This window comes from Lacerta agilis, chromosome 7, assembly GCF_009819535.1.
Source record: "Lacerta agilis isolate rLacAgi1 chromosome 7, rLacAgi1.pri, whole genome shotgun sequence".
NCBI lineage: Eukaryota > Metazoa > Chordata > Lepidosauria > Squamata > Lacertidae > Lacerta > Lacerta agilis.
Window position 1 is genome coordinate 85,553,313 of NC_046318.1, and position 20,240 is coordinate 85,573,552.

The 20,240-nt window shown below is 50.1% G+C and overlaps 2 protein-coding genes across 2 annotated transcripts; both read right to left on the bottom strand.

The window, feature by feature from the left end:
• Positions 1 to 2,851: 2,851 nt before the first annotated feature.
• On the bottom strand, positions 2,852 to 10,355 carry TMEM249 (transmembrane protein 249). The gene is given in 7 exon segments (XM_033156173.1): positions 2,852 to 3,004; positions 5,410 to 5,457; positions 5,459 to 5,496; positions 8,410 to 8,602; positions 8,728 to 8,825; positions 10,009 to 10,188; positions 10,300 to 10,355. Coding segments are annotated over 6 exon segments (657 nt in total). The 5' UTR covers positions 10,136 to 10,188; positions 10,300 to 10,355.
• A 1,277-nt stretch (positions 10,356 to 11,632) lies between these two features.
• Positions 11,633 to 20,240, bottom strand: FBXL6 (F-box and leucine rich repeat protein 6). Its single transcript, XM_033156025.1, has 10 exons — positions 20,180 to 20,240; positions 18,561 to 19,133; positions 18,146 to 18,301; positions 17,892 to 17,955; positions 17,357 to 17,488; positions 17,102 to 17,209; positions 15,681 to 15,794; positions 14,937 to 15,168; positions 13,702 to 13,951; positions 11,633 to 12,093 (listed from the first exon to the last, which is right to left on the bottom strand). The coding sequence occupies exons 2-10, from the start codon at positions 19,079 to 19,081 to the stop codon at positions 11,925 to 11,927; spliced, it is 1,746 nt and encodes a 581-aa protein (XP_033011916.1). The 5' UTR covers positions 19,082 to 19,133; positions 20,180 to 20,240; the 3' UTR covers positions 11,633 to 11,924.

Consider the following 20,240-nt stretch of genomic DNA (forward strand, 5'->3'; position numbering starts at 1 on the left):
CTGTGCTCCATGTACATCCAAACTCTCAGAGTCTGAGGGCTGATCCTCTGAATGATGAGCCCGTCTGTCGTTTGGGGACACAGGTGTCCATAGTGGATCAGAGGGCCTCCCAGCAGCTTCAGCTGCCTAAACTGGGACAACCTGCCTGCAGCCGCCACCTTTGCTTCGGTAACCTTGAGGTCGGATTCCTGCAATGCGCTTTCTGTGGGGCTGCCTTGGAAGTCGGTTCAGAAACTGCAAGTGGTGTGCAATGTGGCCCGCCCAGTCCCAGGCGGGCTCAAGGCAAGCAGATCCTATTTCACCAGTCCTGGCACAGCGGAGCTGTCTGTCTGGAGGTTGCCAAACCCCATGCGAGTGCTGGTTTTGACCTATGAAGCCAGCCCGGTACGGATCAGGACCCCAGTAACTTTCAGGGAGCCTCTCCCAGTAGGAACCGACTTCCATATCTTTACCTGAGACCTTCCTCTGGGTGCCTCCTCTGAGGGGAGTTTGGGGAGGGGGCTCCCTACTAATGGAATACCCTCTTCATTGGGGTCCACCTTGGGCAGCCGCTCCCAAACCTTTTCCCCCCACAAACCACCAGTCGGAGGAATGGCACGTGGGTGGACTCATGCCCTGCTCCGGTGCAAGGAGAAAATTAACGGGGGGGGCGGGATTTTGTTTGGGGTATCAGGAGCCCCCACCACTGCCCTGAGCACATTCAGAGCCTCCCCAGGCTGTATTTTAGCATCCGAGTGCCGACTCTACGGTTCTCTGTGCAAAGTGGCGCAATCTTGGGAGCCGAGCGGAGGCGGGGACTGCAGCTGCCAGACAGAGGTGCTTGGAGGACGACGCGCTGCAGCAGCGTGGGGAGGAGATCGGATTCAGTGCTGCAATGGACCGCAGTGGGAGAGCTGAGCAGGCGCCTCGGGAAGGTGCGCGGGCGGCCACGGGGACCCCACGGCCCACGCGCAGAAAGAGAAAGTTGCTCCCCTCCAGCCCCTCTCTCCTAAAGCCCCCTTCCCCACCCTCGCCTCGCCCAAGCCAACGGCAAGTGCCCTATGCCCGGCCGGAGCATCTGTCCGCCCGCCCTTGGCTGGTCCCTGCCTTCTGCTGGAAGGGAGGATGGAGCTGGGCTGGGGAGCCAGCAGGGAGATTTCCCAAATTCTCAGTGCTGCGGCCCCGAGTCAAAGGCAAGGAGCGCCATCTAGTGGGAGAAGGGGGCAGCCCGTGGCAGCTTGGCCAGTGCTCAGGGAGGGCGGTGGGAGTTTTAGCCCGAGAAGAGAAAAGTCCCACAATCTGGACCGCTGAAATGAGTGCGATTGCCCCCCCCCCAGGGTTCTGAAATCCACACGCAAGCAAGCACACCTGGGTTCAGAGGCTTGGGGTTCAAGCTACCCAAAGTCTGTCATTCGCGTTAGCGAAATGAGCAGGGGGCTTAGGAATGGGAAGGAACCGAGCCCTGCTCCCCCCCCCCCCCCAGCGAGTTGTGGGCAGGCAGAGCTGAGCATTGCAGAGTGCCCGGGCTCACAGCCTGCTTTAAAAATTCATTCATTTGCTGCACCCCCCCCAGCTTCTCTCCTTGTTTGGGGGGCTGTAGGTCACCCAAAAGTCGGGGATAGCAGCAACTACAGGAGAGTCAGACTCAACTGGCTGCTCCACAGGGCAGGGTTAAGCGCCTCTTAAACAGGAGCTGGGCAACAGGCAGGCTTTCAGGATGATGAATTTGGGTGGAGTTCCTCTTGGACTGTTCCCACTCCAGCACCAAGAGGTTTTGGGGTCTGGTCATGCTGGAACCATTCCTCCCAGTTCCTTTGGGCCATGCCCCCTTCTCCCATTCTATGCAGATCTCCCCAGGATTGAACCTGGGCCACAAAGCAGCTCAGAAGACATCTGCTGATGGACAGAGAAGAAATTGTTATAAGAATTTTAAGGTGATATATATGCAATGTTCATAACTGTATATATAAACCACGTGTCTTGAAACCCCATAGAAAATGTCCTGAACAATTTGAGCTCAAATTTCTCTGCAAGGTCAAAGTGGGAAACCTCCCCATTGTCTCTTTCCTCACAAATCCTGTCTTAAGGACACATTCAAGATATGAACAGGATGTGAGCCTGTGACCTAGATTCAGGAATTAAGTAGTTATAATGACAAATTCAAAAGTCCCTGGAAAAGACCCTGATGCTGGGAAAGATGGAGGGCACAAGGAGAAGGGGACGGCAGAAGACGAGATGGTTGGACAGTGTTCTCGAAGCGACCAACGTGAGTCTGACCAAACTGCGGGAGACAGTGGAAGACAGGAGTGCCTGGCGTGCTCTGGTCCATGGAGTCACGAAAAGTCAACAACTAAACAACAACGAAAATAACAAAAGAGTGGCCAAAACCCAGATAATGCAATCGGGTAACTTGCCAGACAGGAGATAAACAACACACTCAGATTTCTGTCGTAGACTGCCTTTTCTGTAATGTAGGTATGATGTATCTGGGGGTTGTCTTGGACTCCAGGGTGGGCAATTTAAAATGTCTATATAAGGGCAGGCACACCTTTGTTCTGGGTCCCTCCCCCCCTCCTGTGTGGGGTGAGTGAGGACCCTGTTGCAACAGTTTTAATAAAGATCAGGCTTACTAGCTGCTTTGCTTCTCAATATTCTCTGGTTGGCCTCTGTTATTTTCTCCTACTGATAGGGAACCTACAAAAGGACTCTATATGGGCTCTTGGGTACCCCATATAAGGAGAAAGGATTATTTATATCAAAAGGAACCAGGCAGGGCCTGGCAAAGGACACACTTTGGACACAACCACCATCTAGAACAGGGTGCCCACCTTTAATAGCCAAGCACCCACCCACCCACCCCTGCCCGCCCCCCTCACACACTCATGTTGTCCCCGTAGTCGTCGTCGTCGTCCTCGTCCCTCTCCGGCGGAAGGTGTCTGATGACGTGGCGCGTGGAGACATCCTCATAGTCAAAGAAGTTGAGGTTGAGGTTGCGAGCGATGCGGCGCCCCACGGAATCGAGAAGCTGGGGGGAGACACAGGCAGGGTGGGGCAGGGTGAGGAGGCCTGAAAAGGATGGAGCCTGTTCTCATCCCTCCAACTCTCAAAGGTGGGGAGGGCCGGGCAGCGAGCCCCAGGGGGCACCTGAGGCCTGCGGGGGACGCAGAGGGAGCTCCCGAACCCTCATCGCCCCTTCTGCTAGACCTCTGCGGTTACTTGACAGAAAGGCACTTTTTCCATACAAATGTTAAAGGTAAAGGGACCCCTGATCATTAGGTCCAGTTGTGGACGACTCTGGGGTTGAGGCGCTCATCTCGCTTTACTGGCCGAGGCAGCCGGCGTACAGCTTCCGGGTCATGTGGCCAGCATGACTAAGCTGCTTCTGGCAAAACCAGAGCAGCGCACAGAAATGCCGTTTACCTTCCTGCTGGAGCAGTACCTGTTTATCTACTTGCACTTTGACGTGCTTTTGAACATTCACGTTTGGAGAATGTGAGCCGCTTTGAGACTCCTTCGGGTAGTGAAAAGCGGGATATCAAATCCAAACTCTTCTTCTTCTGCTGCTGCTAGGTTGGCAGGAGCAGGTACTGAGCAATGGGAGCTCACCCCATTGCGGGGATTCGAACCGCTGACCTTCTGATTGGCAAGCCCTAGGCCTTGCGGTTTAACCCACGGCGCCACCTGCGTCCCTTATACAAATGTTAGTCAGATCAAAAAGTGGAAATGAAGACAAGGTGGCTTCTGGGAAGTGAATACCATCAGAATCAGTAGGAGTAGACTTCAGATAAAATAGCGGTCCAATAGCAGCCCATATTATTTATTTATTTAAGAATTTCTATACCGTTTTATATTTTTAAGAAAAAACTCAAAGCGGTTTACATATTAATTCAATAAAACATAAATGAAACAATCTGAAGAAAGTCAAATATAGAGCATACACTCAAAGCAATGTAACAGAAAACTAAAATATGACCATTGCAGGGGGTTGGAGTAGATGACCCTTGGGGTCCCTTCCATCTCTACGATTCTACGATTCCGTGATTCAGTGGAAAAGATAATGTGAAACCCGCCTCCATTTCTCATTCATAAATCTAGCATGTGGGACAAAGCCTTTCCCCTTTTACACACAGAGAGATGTTCATGATGGATGACCAGAGGCTACAGGTGGGCATTAGTGCTTAGAATTCCACATCTAGATCACAGGGTTGGGGTGGGGTCAGTAAAAATAGTAGCTCTTATCTGAGAGGGCTAATGATATTTTGGAATGCAGTCATAAATACTGTTATGTATCCAGTGGTCTGTGTTTGCCTGAGCTTGAGTCTGAACTAAGGATTCTGAGCTCCTGTGTTCTCATTCGATACATGATATCCAATCACAGAACATTTCAAAATTTGGGCCTCTGCCATTGGCCCTTGAACTACACGTTGTGATTCGCAGCTTGGAAGTTTAGACAGCCAATCATGTTGGGAGTGGGAGTGGCCCAGGCTTTCAGAAATGTATATAAGCAGTTGTTTTGCCCCTGGTTCCCAGTTATGTAGTTCAACAAAGGTTCTTGCTGTTATCACGCTATGGTTTTCCCAGTAGTGATGTATGGAAGTGAGAGCTGGACCATAAAGAAGACTGATCGCCGAAGAATTAATGCTTTTGAATTATGGTGCTGGAGGAGACTCTTGAGAGTCCCATGGACTGCAAGAAGATGAAACCTATCCATCCTTAAGGAAATCAGCCCTGAGTGCTCACTGGAAGGGCAGATCCTGAAGTTGAGGCTCCAGTATTTTGGCCACCTCATGAGAAGAGAAGACTCCCTGGAAAGGACCCTGAAGTTGGGAAAGATGGAGGGCACAAGGAGAAGGGGACGACAGAGGATGAGATGGTTGGACAGTATTCTCGAAGCGACTAGCATGAGTTTGGCCAAACTGCGGGAGGCAGTGGAAGACAGGAGTGCCTGGTATGCTCTGGTCCATGGGGTCATGAAGAGTCGGACACAACTGAACAACAACAATATATATATATATATATATATATATATATATATATATATATATATATTTTTTGCTTTTTTCACTTTATTTAGCATAACTTTTAAAATATTGAATTGAATATAATAACAATAACAAAACAATAATAATATCAATAACAATAATGAGTGTTGCTTGCAAAGGGTAAGGCAGCCACTTTCCTAGATGCAGAGACCAAGAAATGAAGAACCATTAAGGTTAGGGCCAACTTCTTTACTGCAGTTAGCATTCAGATTGTTTGGAAGGTGCTTCACACCATTAGGAGAGGAAGCAGAGTATCTACATGTATATCAAGCCAATAAATACATCAGATACCCTGTGTAAAGCTGGACCTTTGGTCCTCCATGTGCCGTGCATCTGGTCAAGACACAGAGCCCCATAACTGGCCCAGTAAGGTCCCCCCCCCCCATACCTCAAACTGGTCCGATAGTGCAGCCAGAGTGAGCACCTCCAAGCGGTAATCCGTTGATAATCAGGCTGTAGTAGCGTTTTCCGTAGGCTGGAATGAGAAGGAAAAGAGTGTTACTATGGAGGCCTGCCATTTGCTGTGTCCGAGCTCTCCTGGTCCAGGATGTGGGGTGGAAATATATTAGGTGTAAATCACCTGTGTGGGGTAATTAATGAAAGAATTTGGCTGGATCCCTAGATCCAAAGTTGTGGGCTAAACACACTTTAGAAAGGACCCCAGCAGAGTATTAATACAGAATCACACAGCACAGTGAGAGTGAGGAATAAAGGCTGTTGGACATTTTTAAAATCCTGTTTATTCCGCTTACAGGGCTCCCCCATCTCTACCCCTCTCTCAATAAACAGACCACACCATTAGTAGGTTTAACTCATGGGTAGGCAACCTAAGGCCCGGGGGCCGGATCTGGCCCAATGCCTTCTAAATCCAGCCCGCAGACTGTCCAGGAATCAGCGTGTTTTTACATGAGTAGAATGTGCATTATTTGTGCGGGGATAGGTATTCGTTCATCCCCCCCAAAAAAATATAGTCCGGCCTCCCACAAGGTTTGAGGGACAGTGGACCCCTGCTGAAAAAGTTTGGTGACCCCTGGTTTAAATGCTTTACTACAAACTCTAAAGGTCAGGTTCATGTGTTATTCCATGCAGGCAGACCAAGAAGAACAGAGGCTCTTTTCAAACATCTGGCAGTAAGAGGTGTTTTGACAGGTTGTGAATTCTCCTACCTTGAAAGTTTTAAGCAGAGGCTGAATGGCCACTCTGTCATGGCTAGCTTTAGCTGAGATCCCTGCATTGGAGGGGGTTGGACTAGAGGACCCTCAGGGCCCCCTGCCCAATTCTATGATTCTAATATTTATGACCACACGGTCGGGGCTTGAAGCAGTCAAGCCCAGACCTGTTGCGTGGTCCAGTTTCCAACGGTGGAATGAGAAAGGAAGAAAGACGCTTCACTTCCTCCTTCGGTGAGGTGAAGCTCTAGGAATAGCACTCTGTGGTCTTTAACCCCTTCATGCATTAACTAGCCCTAAGCATGATAGTTATCCTTTGGCTGCAACACAGGAACGGCCCGCAGGTGTCATACCAGGTGCAGTTGGTTAAAAGGCACGTGTCAAGCCACGGAGCCTACCTGGGCCTCCGCCAATGAGCACCTCCAGGAGCACCCCCAGAGCGCATGCCTCCTCCTTCAGGGGGCTGGTGGGGGTTTGCAGTCAAAAACAGAACTGCAAGGCTTAAGTGAAGCCTTCCTAAGAACATAGAAACAGACTGCTGGATCAGGCCCATGGCCCATCTAGTCCAGCATTCTGTGGCCAATTTTGCTACCCGGCTCAAGTCCTAGGTTGCTCCTAATACAGTGGTACCTTGGTTCTCAAACACCTTGGTTCTCAAACGCCGAAAACCTGGAAGTAAGTGTTCCGGCTTTTGAACATTTTTCAGAAGCCGAATGTCCGATGCAGCTGTCGGCTATTGTTTTCCGGGGCGCCTGCACCAATCAGAAGTGCGCCTTGGTTTTTGAACATTTCGGAAGTCAAACGGACTTCCAGAACGGATTAGTTTGGCGCTTTTGCTTTTGCTATTCATTTTTGCGTTTTTGTTTTTGAGGCTTTTTTCGGCTAATTTGTTTTTTGTGACTGCGTGGAACCCAGTTCAGCTACTGATTGATCGATTGTGTGACTGCAGAAATGGATAGAAGCCCCCCCACACAAACAATGACTATCATCAGGGCAGGTAAGAGAAAGAAAAATAATTTTAACTTTTATCATCTACAATACCTGTCTTAATTTATTTTATATTGCGGTACATTGATTCTTGCTTTCATCTTATGGATCAATGGACCTTGTTAGATAGTAAAATTCATGTGAAATTGCTGTTTTAGGGGCTTGTGTATAAATATCCGGAACGGATTAATCATTTTGCATTACTTTCTATGGGAAAGCGCGCCTTGGTTTTGGAACGCTTTGGTTTTGGAACGGACTTCCGGAACGGTATGAAGTTTGAGAACCAAGGGACCACTGTATATAAACCCCATAGCAGACTGGGACCAGTTAACCTGTGATATTGCCTCACCCCCCATGTGCCCAGTCACCGCTACAGTCTGTGGAGCTGGCGCTGTTTTCAAGTGCCACATCGCCCTCATTCCGCACTTGTAAGAAGTGGGAAAGTGTGGCAGCACCTTCACTTTGGGAACTCCCTGCCTCTTGAAACTAGCTAGGTGCCCCCTCGCTGTAATCTTTGGGGTCCCTGATTTTCTGCTAAGCAAGGCCTAGCCAGACTTGTAAAGCTGAATCGTGTCTTTTAAACCTATGGTTGGGTTTCCATTGTCTTTTAAACGTGGAATTTCAATCACGTGCAGGCCGCTCGCAGGGTAAACCAACGTCAATCCTTTAAAAAGCTCAACAATTTTGGCCAGCCCTCACGCATGTTCACTTCATCAAATCTGGTGCCCTCTTTGAAAAAAGTTTGGGCACCCCTGCAGGTTTTATTCCCATCGGACGGTCATTAAATGTTTTTAGTTAAAATGCAAAAATAGGATAAGACTGAGTGGGACTTAGCAAGTAGCTTAGCAGGGGGGGGGGGGAGAGAGATTTGAGGAGAGGGAAGGCCTGGAGAGGAGAAGGAGGAGGAGTTTAGCAGAGGAAGAAGAGTTTTGGATTTGATATCCCACTTTATCACTACCCGAAGGAGTCTCAAAGCGGCTAACATTCTCCTTTCCCTTCCTCCCCCACAACAAACACTCTGTGAGGTGAGTGGGGCTGAGAGACTTCAGAGAAGTGTGACTAGCCCAAGGTCACCCAGCAGCTGCATGTGGAGGAGCGGAGACGCGAACCCGGTTCACCACATTACGAGTCTACCGCTCTTAACCACTACACCACACTGGCAAGGTGACAAGGGTGCCTTCTCCATGTCCGTCCCCCCCCCCCCCCGCCATGCCTCGCCATGCTGGTGGTACCATCGGTTTGGGCTGTGAGTCGCACGTAGATCTGGTGCAGCGGTCCCTCCTGCCAGAGTATCCCTTTGATGTAGAACTGGTAGACGGACTTGACGTGGTTGATGATCAGCCTGCGCTTGTGGATATTGCTGATGACCATCCAGAGTCCGGTCAACATGCCAAAGACAAAGAAAGCTGTGAAGTCTTGGGTGCCCTGAAAGGAGAGTGCGGGCCAAGTGACTAGCTCAGTACTTTCCGGGGAAAGCTGAATTGTGGCATGACAAATACATCTAGTTGGTACCCGATGATCAATAGTGGCAGCAAGAATCATGCGCCTACCTGTGGTGATTTGAAGTGAAGTATGCTGATCACCAAACAAAGCAGGAAAATCACCATTCCTTTCCAGATCATGTCCTTGTAATACTCAATCACAAACACTGCAGTGGGGGAGGCAGGAAGGGCAAAATTCAGGGCTAATTCAGGGCTACAGTCCGCCACACGCCAGGCTGAAATGGCTAGGGTTGAGCCTTCTTCCCAAGTCCCCAACCTCCCTCCCTCAGCCCAGGCCACAGAACCCAGCATCCCCGTGGCCAGAGCTGGGAAGCACCGAAAACACAAAATTAGAGCCCCTGGTGCTCATACAGTTGAACTTGTGTTCCATATTTCAATGACACAAAACATGCAACAGTGGAGAACTGTTTAGACACGTTAGGCAAGCTAAGACACAGACTCCCCCTTGCTATCATGAATATATTCTGAAACACGGAAGGTTTAAGCAGCTCAACTTCCCTGCCCAACCCCAGACACGCATCTTGCAGGAGAGTAACTCCGGAGAGTAGCTCCCTCTCCTATCTTCTCCCGTGTCAAGAGACAGGAATAGGGCTGGGTTTGTGGGATGTGTGGGTAAATTGACAAAAGAAGCGGCTGGGTGCCTGGATTCAAAATGCGGGGCTTTGCACACTCTCAAGGGGGAGGACAGCCCCCAGCAGGGTTAAAAACACTCCAAAGTTAACCAGCAGCATAGTGTGGAACATGGGTTCTACATATCCTGTTTAGTCTGCCATAAAACACATGTCCCCTCTCTCTACCCCTGTAGCAATGACACACACTGTTCAGTATGTTTAAAGGCTTTCCTTACTAAATCCAAAGGTCTGGTTCATGCACTGATCCATGCAGCAGCAAGGATAACACAGGCAGATTACTCTTGGGTGCAAACTGCACAATATCGTTTCAAACATGCCATCTGAACTTGGTGCAAGTTCAGACACGTCCATATTGGTTGGTTACATGGCTGGAAGAGAGTGTGAGAAAGGAAGAGAAGCACTTCCACTTCCTCCCTCACGGAGGAGGCATGACCTAGCTGAGTCTAGGAACATGGCTCTGTAGTCTTAACTCCTTCATGCATCAACTAGCCCTCATGCATAGTTATGTTTGACTGCAGTTTCCAACACTGGGGAGGCTGGGGTGTGGGGAGATCCCGTTTGATGGTTGCCTACGATATGTGCAATGGTTGCTAGAGCAGGCTCCAAGTAGAACAGTGGCTCATCTCAGAGAGTCCTCCAACAGTCCTCAGCACAATCAAGAAGACCCAAGAAGCCTTCCTGAGGCTTTGCTCCTCACCTTTGGGCTGCTGCACTTGGAACGGGTAGTACTTGTTCTCCTTGAGCAGCTCAGGGAGTTTTCTCTCTCTGCTGGCAAAGCTGCAGTGCCAGAGGACCAGGGGACCCTTGAGTATAGCCTTGGCCATCCCGCTGGGTCTTTAAGGGAGCGTCTCGGCACTTTCTCCTTCCTGGAAAAGAACTGCTGGGGAGAAGAGGGAGGAGGACCCTTGTCACGTGCCGGACAGACTGTGGCTGCAACTCCTATCAGTCCTTTTTCAATGGTAATCTGCATTTGCAGATTCTTACTTACCCCTTAAGACTCTGACTTCCTTTCCTTGTAAAGATTGCCTCTGTCTTTCAGAGGAGGCTTTGCTAAGGAAAAGGCAGGACCAAGAGCCAGGGCCCAAATTATTTGTGTGCACCTTTTCCCACCTGGTCCTGCAGCAGGTGTGGGACAGTCACGGGACAGTTTCCGTAGCAACGGTGGCCAACAGAATCCCTCATCCCCATGGAAACCGGGCTTACACCACAGACAAGACCACAGCTGCTGCCCCCCCCGTCACTTTCTCCCCCCCCCCCAAGAGCTGAACATAAGGCCACCTCCCACCAACATGAATGGGAAGCTTGCTAGAGCTAAACTGGAAAGTCATTCATTCATTTATTAACAACATTTGTATACCACTGTGCCATTAAAACACATACCAAAGCGCTTCAAAGCAGTGAAACATAAACCCATACAATAAAACGGAAGATAAAAACAGACATCAATTGACTATTGCGGAAAGATGTATTCTTAATTGCCTGCATAGGCCTGGTGGAACAGGAAAGCTTTCAGCAGGCGTTTGAAAGTTGGCACAGAAGGCACCCACTGAATCTCTAGTGGGAGAGAGTTCCACAGGACTGGGCCAATGACACTAAAAGCTCGCTGAAGGATCTTCTAAATCACATCCCTGGCATGGGTAGTGTCAGGGAACTGTCCTCGCCTCAGCGTAGAGTGGCGCAAGGGCTTTCAGGGTATAGAGAGCCCCCGCAACACCTTCTCAGTGCTTCCTCTTCGTCCAGCGGGGAAAGCAGCGGTCCCTCTAGTGGGGAAGGGGAGACTGCCCAGGGAGGTGCGGACCAGGGCTCTGGGAAGGTGGGAGAGCACTCGCACCGCTCAGGCACAGGGGGAGACGCACCTCTTCCGTCTCCCCACTTGCGCAGAGGGACCAGGCGCAGGGATGGTAGGAGGGGGTTCCGCATCCCACGGCTTTTTATGTTGGGCAAAGAACCGGAAAGAGTCATTCCCGGATTCTGCAGAAGGATGAGACAGACGTGAACTTTGATGCTCTGCACTGTATATACTTGCACAATAAAGAAAACTAAAAGAAACAGCGGAGTCCGACTGGTTACTCATGGGTAACTACTGAGAACCTGACAGGTAGGCAAAACATTTCAACGTTCAATGGAGCAACTTCTCCCAGCTGTTACAAATAGCAGCTCCCCTTACCTTCCTAGTCTAGATTGGACAAACGTGTTTTGGGGGTTCCAGGTGCAAGGATAAGAAACCATCTGGAAGTTGCTGGTGAACTCCTGTTTGAGCAACCAGCTTTCTACAACCCAGGCCCAGAGAAAACAGGGTCATACCCACTGTGGAAATTTAAAAAAAAAACTCTTTTATTCTGGTAGAGTTTAGAGCTACAAACAATACAAAAGACGACAGAAATAAGTTACAAAAAAGGTGGGGACAGAGCAACTAGAATGTTTCCCCTCCCAGTAGTGCAGCGAGAACAGTCTCTTTTCTCCTTGCAAGGGACGGATCCTGCACCTCTGCTGCCTTGAGAAAGGTGTAAGACCCCTCTGGGAAAGGTGTAGGTGCTGAAAAGGACAGGAACTTGGCTTGCTGAGGCAAGCAGAGACAGAACTGATCCTCCTGTTACAGTATTCCTGGAGAGGCTATGAGGCATCCCCTGGTGTGGCTGGCTCTTCCGAGCTGGTCAGGAGCTGCTGCAAACATTGCCGGATTTCACCATAACCCCGGTACGCCTTCTTCATGCCCCGTGGCAAATGGCGGCAGGATGACAGGTTGAGGTAGCTGAGAGCAGGGCAGCTGGCAATCAGGGTGCTTATGGGGAGAAGGAAAGGAGATCTATGTTAAGCAGCACCCCAGGCTTCCTCCTTCTCAACCTTGTTAGTGTGGGGAACTGGCAAAACATTCGATTATCACAAGGCCACTCGTAATATGAAGGTCAGTAGCAGGAGGAAACACTACCAGGGTTCCAAAGGGTTCACATGCCTGTGCTTTTCCCCTGATCAACCCACCTCCCTTCCAAAATGATTTAAAATAAGAGATTCCATAAATGGGAAAATAGTGCAAAGTTCCTCCCAACTACTCAGAAATGTGGATAATAGTAATAATAATAATTTATCTATACCCCAGCCACTCTGGGCGGCTTTCAACAAAATATTAAAATGCAATATTCTATTAAACATTAAAAGCTTCCCTAAACAGGGCTGCCTTCAGATGTCTTCTTAAAAGTCAGATAGTTGTTTATTTCTTTGACATCTGATGGGAGGGCGTTCCACAGGGCGGATGCCACTACCAAGTAGGCCCTCTGCCTGGTTCCCTGTAACTTGGCTTCTTGCAACGAGGGAACCACCAGAAGGCCCTCAGAACTGGACCTCAGTGTCCGGGCAGAATGATGGGGGTGAAGACGCTCCTTCAGGGAAACTGGACTGAGGCCGTTTAGGGCTTTCAAGGTCAGCACCAACACTTTGAATTGTGCTCGGAAACGTACTGGGAGCCAATGTAGGTCTTTCAAGACCGGTGTTATGCGGTCTTGGTGGCTGCTCCCAGGCACCAGTCTAGCTTCCGTCCCATCGGGGACAGGGGGCTTGTGGGTGGAAAAGCTGGCGTGAAAAGCAGCCATTATTTGGGCCAGGCCAAGCAACAAGTGAATTCTGCTAGGTGCAGCATTCCGGGCCTGGAGCTCAAGCCAATGAATTGTGGTGGGTCTGGGCATTCCCAGGGCAGACTTGCCTGCCATGCAAACTGAAGCCAGAACAGGGAGCAGCATTCAGCAGAGGTCATGCTGTGAGTGGCACTTGGTCTAACCATAACCCTACACAAACTGCAAGAAACCCACTGCCTCTGCTTTTGTACTGCTGTCAGTCTGTGATGAGAACTGTAGCCAGAACATCTCTCACAATTCCACCACTCTCCACCACAGCAGCACAAACATTTGCCTTACCTGTGGCACCCCACTTGTGGAATGCTCCCCTGGAGAGGCCCCTCTGGCATCTACACTGCTGTCTTTCAGCACCAGACAGAGCGTGTTTTCATTTCCCCAAAGATCCAAATAGTGGTGAAACTGTTTTCGACTATTGCCATTTTATCTTGCTGTTTTATTTTCTTTAAAAAAAATTATTGAGATGTATGTTTCAAGCCATAGTGAAATAGTTTGCTTGTTTTTACTTTGAGGGGTTAGGGATATTAAATGATTACATAGATATATTCAACAGTGGCAAGACACAGCCCAGAAGTGGTTCTGTTCAAAGAGTAGCAACTCGTCAACTGTACTCCTCTCTCACCTTTCCTCTAAGGAAGGTAGCATCCAAGTAGTATGTAAGTGGCCCCCACATTGTTTCCCTCAAGAGTTGAAGAGAGCTGGGTTGGGAGCTAATTATAGGAGGGGAAAAGATTATATCGGGGGGACACCCCCCCCCGGCTCACCTGACTGTAGGGAGGGCAGCCTTGGTTCCCGTGAGGTTGAGGGAGCGCAGGACTGGCTCCCCTCTGGTGCTTTCTCCCTGAGTGAAGGCAGCCATTGCCTGCTCCAGATCACCTTCGCTGAAGCTCTGCCCGGTCAGATCCAGCTCTCTCAAGCTATGGTTCCACTTCCAGGTGATGAGGGGACTGCCTTGGAGGGGCAGGTGCAGGTGGCTGGCGCTACAGTATAGGCCCAGGTAGAGTTGCTCTAGGTCTGCAGAAGACATCTGGTGTCAGGAGGGATAAGCGTATTGACAACAAGGAAACGTAGTACAACGATTAAATCATAAAATCATAAAATCATAGAATCATAGAGTTGGAAGAGACCACAAGGGCCATCCAGTCCAACCCCCTGCCAAGCAGGAAACACCATCAAAGCATTCCTGACAGATGGCTGTCAAGCCTCCGCTTAAAGACCTCCAAAGAAGGAGACTCCACCACACTCCTTGGCAGCAAATTCCACTGTCAAACAGCTCATGTCGAACATGGGTGTATCTTACAGCAACCAGGATTGGAAGGCCAAACACATTATCCAGTGATACAGCCGTGTTTCACTGAAACAATTATCGCCATCACTACCGCCACTTGGTTTTGACTGGGGCGGTCCTGTTAGTGCCAACAGATAACTTCTAAAAATTATGTCTCACCACCCAACCCTATGTACCATCCTCTTGTCATAAACTGCAGGCCGGACAACTCTGCTAAGGGCCCCTTATGAGGTGGCCAAGAGGACTTTCCTACATCCAAGATCTGTGTAACCTCAACTTTAAAACTACACACAACAACAGCAGGTCTGTGTGCTCCACACACAATTTACTTCACTGTGGTTTTGCATTCAAACTCCCCTTTCCCCTCACTGAGTTTTTTAATCTTTTGGGGGAATAAATGCCTGAAAGAGTGGCTGAACAGAGATAATGCACGCGTAAGGGGAAGACTCGGCCTCCTACACAAACAAGGCACCCATATTGAAGAGGAGACCAGTATTAGGTAATGATCCAACTCAGCCTAAAGAAGCTCCTAAAAGGAGGAGTTCCAACCTGCATGTTATAAATGACTGAGCCAGGCCCTGTTTTAAACAAGCAGATTTGCCAACAAAGGTAAGTATGAGCATGAGTGATGGGATGATGAAGATGATGATGATTAGGCTGCCCAGAAAGTGGCCTAGAAAACACAGAGGCCACAGATTCTTTCACACCCACCTGGACAGGGCAGCAGCTCCAACCCCTTGGGTGTCACACGGAAGCAGCCGCGCAGGTCGAGCACACGGAGTCGGCTCGAAGTGCACAGGATCCGTTTCAGCATGCTGTCATCGACGAAGGAGAAAGAGGTTGTGGCCAAGCACAGCTCCTGCAGCTGTGGGAAGCCAGGGGAAGTCGGAGCTGAGCGGGGAATGGGCTTTGGGTAGCAGATGAGGTTGAGCAAGCGCAACACCTGGAAGGAACAAGCAGAACAGGAGTGTCAGGAGGGCAGCCCTGAATTACTCATCAGCCACAGGGCAAGGAGACACCAAACCCAAATCCCTGCCCCGAGGGAAAATCTTCCCACCTGAGTTCCTCTCTCAGACATACCAACAAATAATCCCACACACACTGTGCATCTGTGGAGCGGTTAATAACTCCAGGTGACTCAAGCAAGAAAGCCAAGCCATGCCATCTGTTACCGGATAATTCGAAGGGGGGGGAGAGACACCCCCCCCCCAGGCTTGCCTCTCCACACCACAAAGCAAAGACAAAGACTCTCCGCTGCACATTACCAAACCATTCACACACTCATATACCACACAGAAGTATTTCCCTGTCCTGGCTGAAGACTCTTGGTTGTGACCCCGGACATGAACCCATGGGAGTCAAGGTTAGGCGATTGTGGGGTGCTCCAAGGTCTCCCTGTTACACATCTCAGAATAAGAGAAGGCAGCCCCACAACCCCAGTTAATCCACACACACCTGCAGCTGTGGACAAGCTACTTGAAGCTGTTCAATTGGAAGCTGGAAGTGCTGAGTGCTTTGCTCTATCTCTGTGTTCACCTCTAGAAGCTGCAGTTCTGGGCAGCTGCCATTCTGGAAAGCAAAGTCAGATATAAATGACAACCGAAAGTGGCACTGGGGTCCAGCAGGACTAGATTCCAAGAGAAGGTCTGATCCTGCATGCCCACCAGCCTAGCCTCAGACAACAGTGGGGTACAAATCAAGCTTTCTCTAAAGATCTCAGCCGGTGATCAGCACCATATGCCAGGAAGTCTTCCTTCAGACACCCTGAGCCAAAGCTGTTCTTAATACAGTGGTACCTCTAGTTATGAACTTAATTCGTTCCGGAGGTTGTACATGATTAGAAGCATTTTGAATTGGGGCCGGAAACCGACTGTGAGCCAATGCAGCTCAAAAAGAATAAGGGTTCACACCTTTCTTCTCCGGTACCTCCCCTTATGATAAAGAGACATTTCCTACCTTGTGAACCCATTTAGTCAATCTCATTCTGGCACCTTTTTATTTAACTTGTGGCACACCAGGTGTTGGGACATCCAACTCCCATTGGCTTCAGCCACATGGCCAATGGTTAGGGTTGATGGGAGGGAGATGCAGCCTCTTCCTCCCCCCATTCCTGGTTTAAGACTAAATACATTTACACCCAGTATTTCCATTGACAAGTTCGTGGGAGGGGGGCTTGGATGAACTAAATGCTTTAGGCTGCTAGGGTGGACAAGAGCCAAGCATTCAGGTGGTTTGCCTCAAACTTTCCTAGGATCTTTTTCACATCCTGAAGCTGAACAAACTGCAAAAAATGCATCACAATACCTCCAGAGTGTAGTCCTTAAGAGACTTCCTTTTTGAATGTAAGCTGCAGTACTTCAACTACACATCATTAAAAGCATTACATTTTTATACAATAATCCTAATTGTTTTTGTGCACATTACACCCTCCCACCTGTCCTTACAACTCTATGGAGTTGGCCACCATTACTCCCAGGAAGAGAGGTACATAACAAATGCAGCGTGACCCTGAGAGTCCATTGGATAAGCAATTCTATTACCTTGGTTCTTCCAGATCTACATTTACCCCTTGGACCACACTCTCTCTCCAACCCTAACCTTAGGAACAAAAGTGTTGCTATGAGGCCAACTGAATGAGAGACTGCAAAGCACTTTCTTTCCAAAAAAGGAAAAGGTTTTCAAGCACAGCCTAAGGATTGCATCTGCTGGGGGTGTTTCAGTTCTGCATGTCCTGCACTGAATCCCAGGGGGCTGAACTCTATCATTTGTGAGCTGCCCCCTCAGGGAGGACTGCTCCCGAGTCAGAGATTCAACATTGTTTACAATAGTTATTCTGTGACAAGCCAATCCCTCCATGGGGTTTCAGCAAAGTTTACCAAAAGCACAGAAAAAATGGCATTCAGCCGGCTGCTGTACGTTAACCATAAATGGCGGATCCGAGAGCCAGCAGCTTCCAGAAAGCTGACTACGGCCGAAGGGTCAACCTGGAAACGCAGAAGAGAGATATCAGTTATGGAGCTCAATATTGCAACCAATTTGCAGCTGAACATCTACAAGAGAAGGCAGCGGGATCCAGGCACAAGCCAGTGGGATCCAGGCACTCTGCCCTCATGAGCACAGCCATCATTTACCTGAGAATTCTGCAAGTTCAGGCTTTCCAGTTGCAGGCAGCATCCGGCCAGTGTGCACAGAGACTCAGTGGTCACCCCACGGCAATGGGACAGCTTGAGAGATGCAAGGAGTGGGCAGGATTTGCCAATTGCCTAAATAGTCCAGGACAGGAAAGGGAGATTAGCTGACAGAAGATACCTTGCCTCAGGTGTCAAGGTGTTCTACACATTAAGAACACATTAACCTTGCCTCCGGCATCAATGTACTCTATATATTACAGAAAAACACAGCACTATATCACAAAAATTAAACAAAACAGTAGCAGTTACAGGTAGGTAGCCGTGTTGGTCTGCCATAGTCGAAACAAAATAAAAAAATTCCTTCCAGTAGCACCTTAGAGACCAACTAAGTTTGTTATTGGTATGAGCTTTCGTGTGCATGCACATTTCTTCAGAAACAGTAGCTTTTGTCTTTTTTTGCATCTTTTGCCAACTTCCAAAATTCGGGTTTTTGTATGCCAGTAAAAAGGCGTAAGACTGCAGTAGCCTCACTCACCTTCAGGACAAAAGGCACGTGGCTTTTCCAGTGGCAAAGAGCAAAGTCTCGGAGGAGAGAAAACCTGCAAGGAGCAAGCGCATAAAATGATTGTGCATTCCGCACCTGGTGCATATAGTCTCCAGAGGAGCAGGGAGTCGGACAGGGAAGCCACAGAGTCACTGCCAAAGAAAAGGCAGTGAAATCTGGCAGGTGACTTCTGCTCCTCACCTATGAAGACTGTATCCCTCAACAAAGGAAAAGCAAATACTCACCGGTTGGCAACCAGCCACCCCATTGTGTCTAGGACTTTCTTCTCTAGAACAGAATGTTTTTGGCCTGGGGCTACCCAGCAGTGGCCAACAGACACCTTCTGCCAAAGTACAGGGTTGGAAGCTGCTCCATTCCAGAGCCGGCACACGCGGGCCACCCTAGAGATAAAACCAGCAATGACTGTCACGTCCTCACGGGGCCACTGTGCAAAATAATGCATGCTCTATGGCTGCTTTTGCCAAGCTGGTGCCCTCCAGATGTTTCAGACTACAACTCCCATCAGTCCCAGCCCGCACAGCACAGTCCAAACCACGAAGCCAGCACCAGGTTGACAAAGGCTGCTCTGTAGGATCTCTTGCTTCTCCTCAGACAAGATGCTTTCCTTCCCCTTGGCTGTGCCCACAGTGCTCCATTTACCTACAGAGGAACGGCACGGAGCCTTCTGATGCCACAACGTGATGGAATATCTGGACCAGGATCTCCACTGGGAGGCACTCGCCCCAGGAACTTCCAGTTGCTGGCTGCGTGCTGAGGGGGAATGCCTTGCTTTCTTCTCCTCGATCCTCAGCAGCCACATGCCGCTTTGCCAAAGTCTCTCCTTTTACGCGTTTCCTCCCATGTGTTGCCTGCTTCTTCAACCCCTTCTTCTTCTGCTGCTTCTGCTTCCCTTTCTTCTTGGGCACTTTCCGGAGCGGCCGCTGTCGTGCCTCCTCCACGTTGGAAACTATCAGCAGCATGTCATTGTCCGTCTCGTGCACAAGGTAATGAGGGGCAACTCTCCGAGGGGCTTTGCGAGCCTTCTTCTTCTTCTTGGCTGGGGCCTGGCCAGCACGCCCTGTCTTCCCACTCACTTCTGCCCTCCTCTTGCGGGGAACCCGTCTCAGAGAGGCAGGGGGCATCCCTGGAGACAGCTCACTCCCTCCGGGCTTCTCATCCATACTGGCCTTCTCATTTATGGTTGATCATAAGAGGGTGTCCAGTGAATTCTTCCTGGGGAAATGTGAAAGAACAACCATTGTGGCAAGAAGGGATAACAGAGTTCATATACACCTGGTGTTTATACAGTTCTTTCCCCCAAGTTATCCAAGTCAATGAAATGTACTATTTCAGTATGTCGTAAAGCAGGCCTGTCTCATTATTCCCGTGTTTTGTGTGTGTGTGCGTGCGTGCGCAAACACACACGTGTCCATGGCACTTGCTTAAGGCCACATCATGAGATGACGACTCAGCTGAGCTGGGGCCTTCCACCTCACAGCTCCTATTTGCAACTAGAATCTTCTCTACATTCAAGGAAGTCTAAGGTCTGACTAGAGCAGGATGCCACCCCCTTCTTTATTATGGCCACACCTGAACCACCCAGGATTACAGGCTTCCTGCTGCCAGGGCACAAGCAGGTTTAAGCCGCCTTCCAGAGCCCCCTTTCCTGCCAAATGCCAATGGAGTGGCTGGGGAAACCCAGCCAGACGGGCAGGGTATAAATAAATATAATAATAATAATAATAATAATAATAATAATAATAATAATAATAATAATAATAATAATAATGAATGCCTACAGGGCAGGAGAGGGCAGCTCAAGGACCCTCTTCCTCCCCTGGTGCCCAGAGGCTGCCTCATCCAAGCCCCGTCCCTCGCTGGGGAGCCTGGCTCCTCACAGAGGGACCAAGGGCAGCCCTGAGGACTCTGGCAAGGAGGAGATGCTCCCTTGGACCCTCGGTCAAGGGCGCCGCGGGGCATTGTGGGAAGGCAGCCAGGGCTGAGGGGCGCGCAGGGGATGCTGGGAAAGAGCCGCGGAGGGGGAGACGGAGGGGAAACAGAGGCCGCCCAGGACAAGGCGCCGCCGGGCATTGTGGGAAGGCGACCACTCGCGCGCGGAGGAGCCTGGGAAGGCGGTGGGCGCGGGGCATCGTGGGGCGCCGGGAGGGAAGGAGCTTCCTGACGGGGGGGGGCGGCCCAAGGGCCCGCTGGGCATTATGGGAAGGAGCGCGTCCGTGCTGCGGGGGATGCCGGGAAAGGGGCCGAGCGGAGGTCCTTACCTGGCCTGCGGGGCTTCCGCCGCGTCCCCTCAGCCGGGGCGGGGCCTAGCCGGGAGGAAGG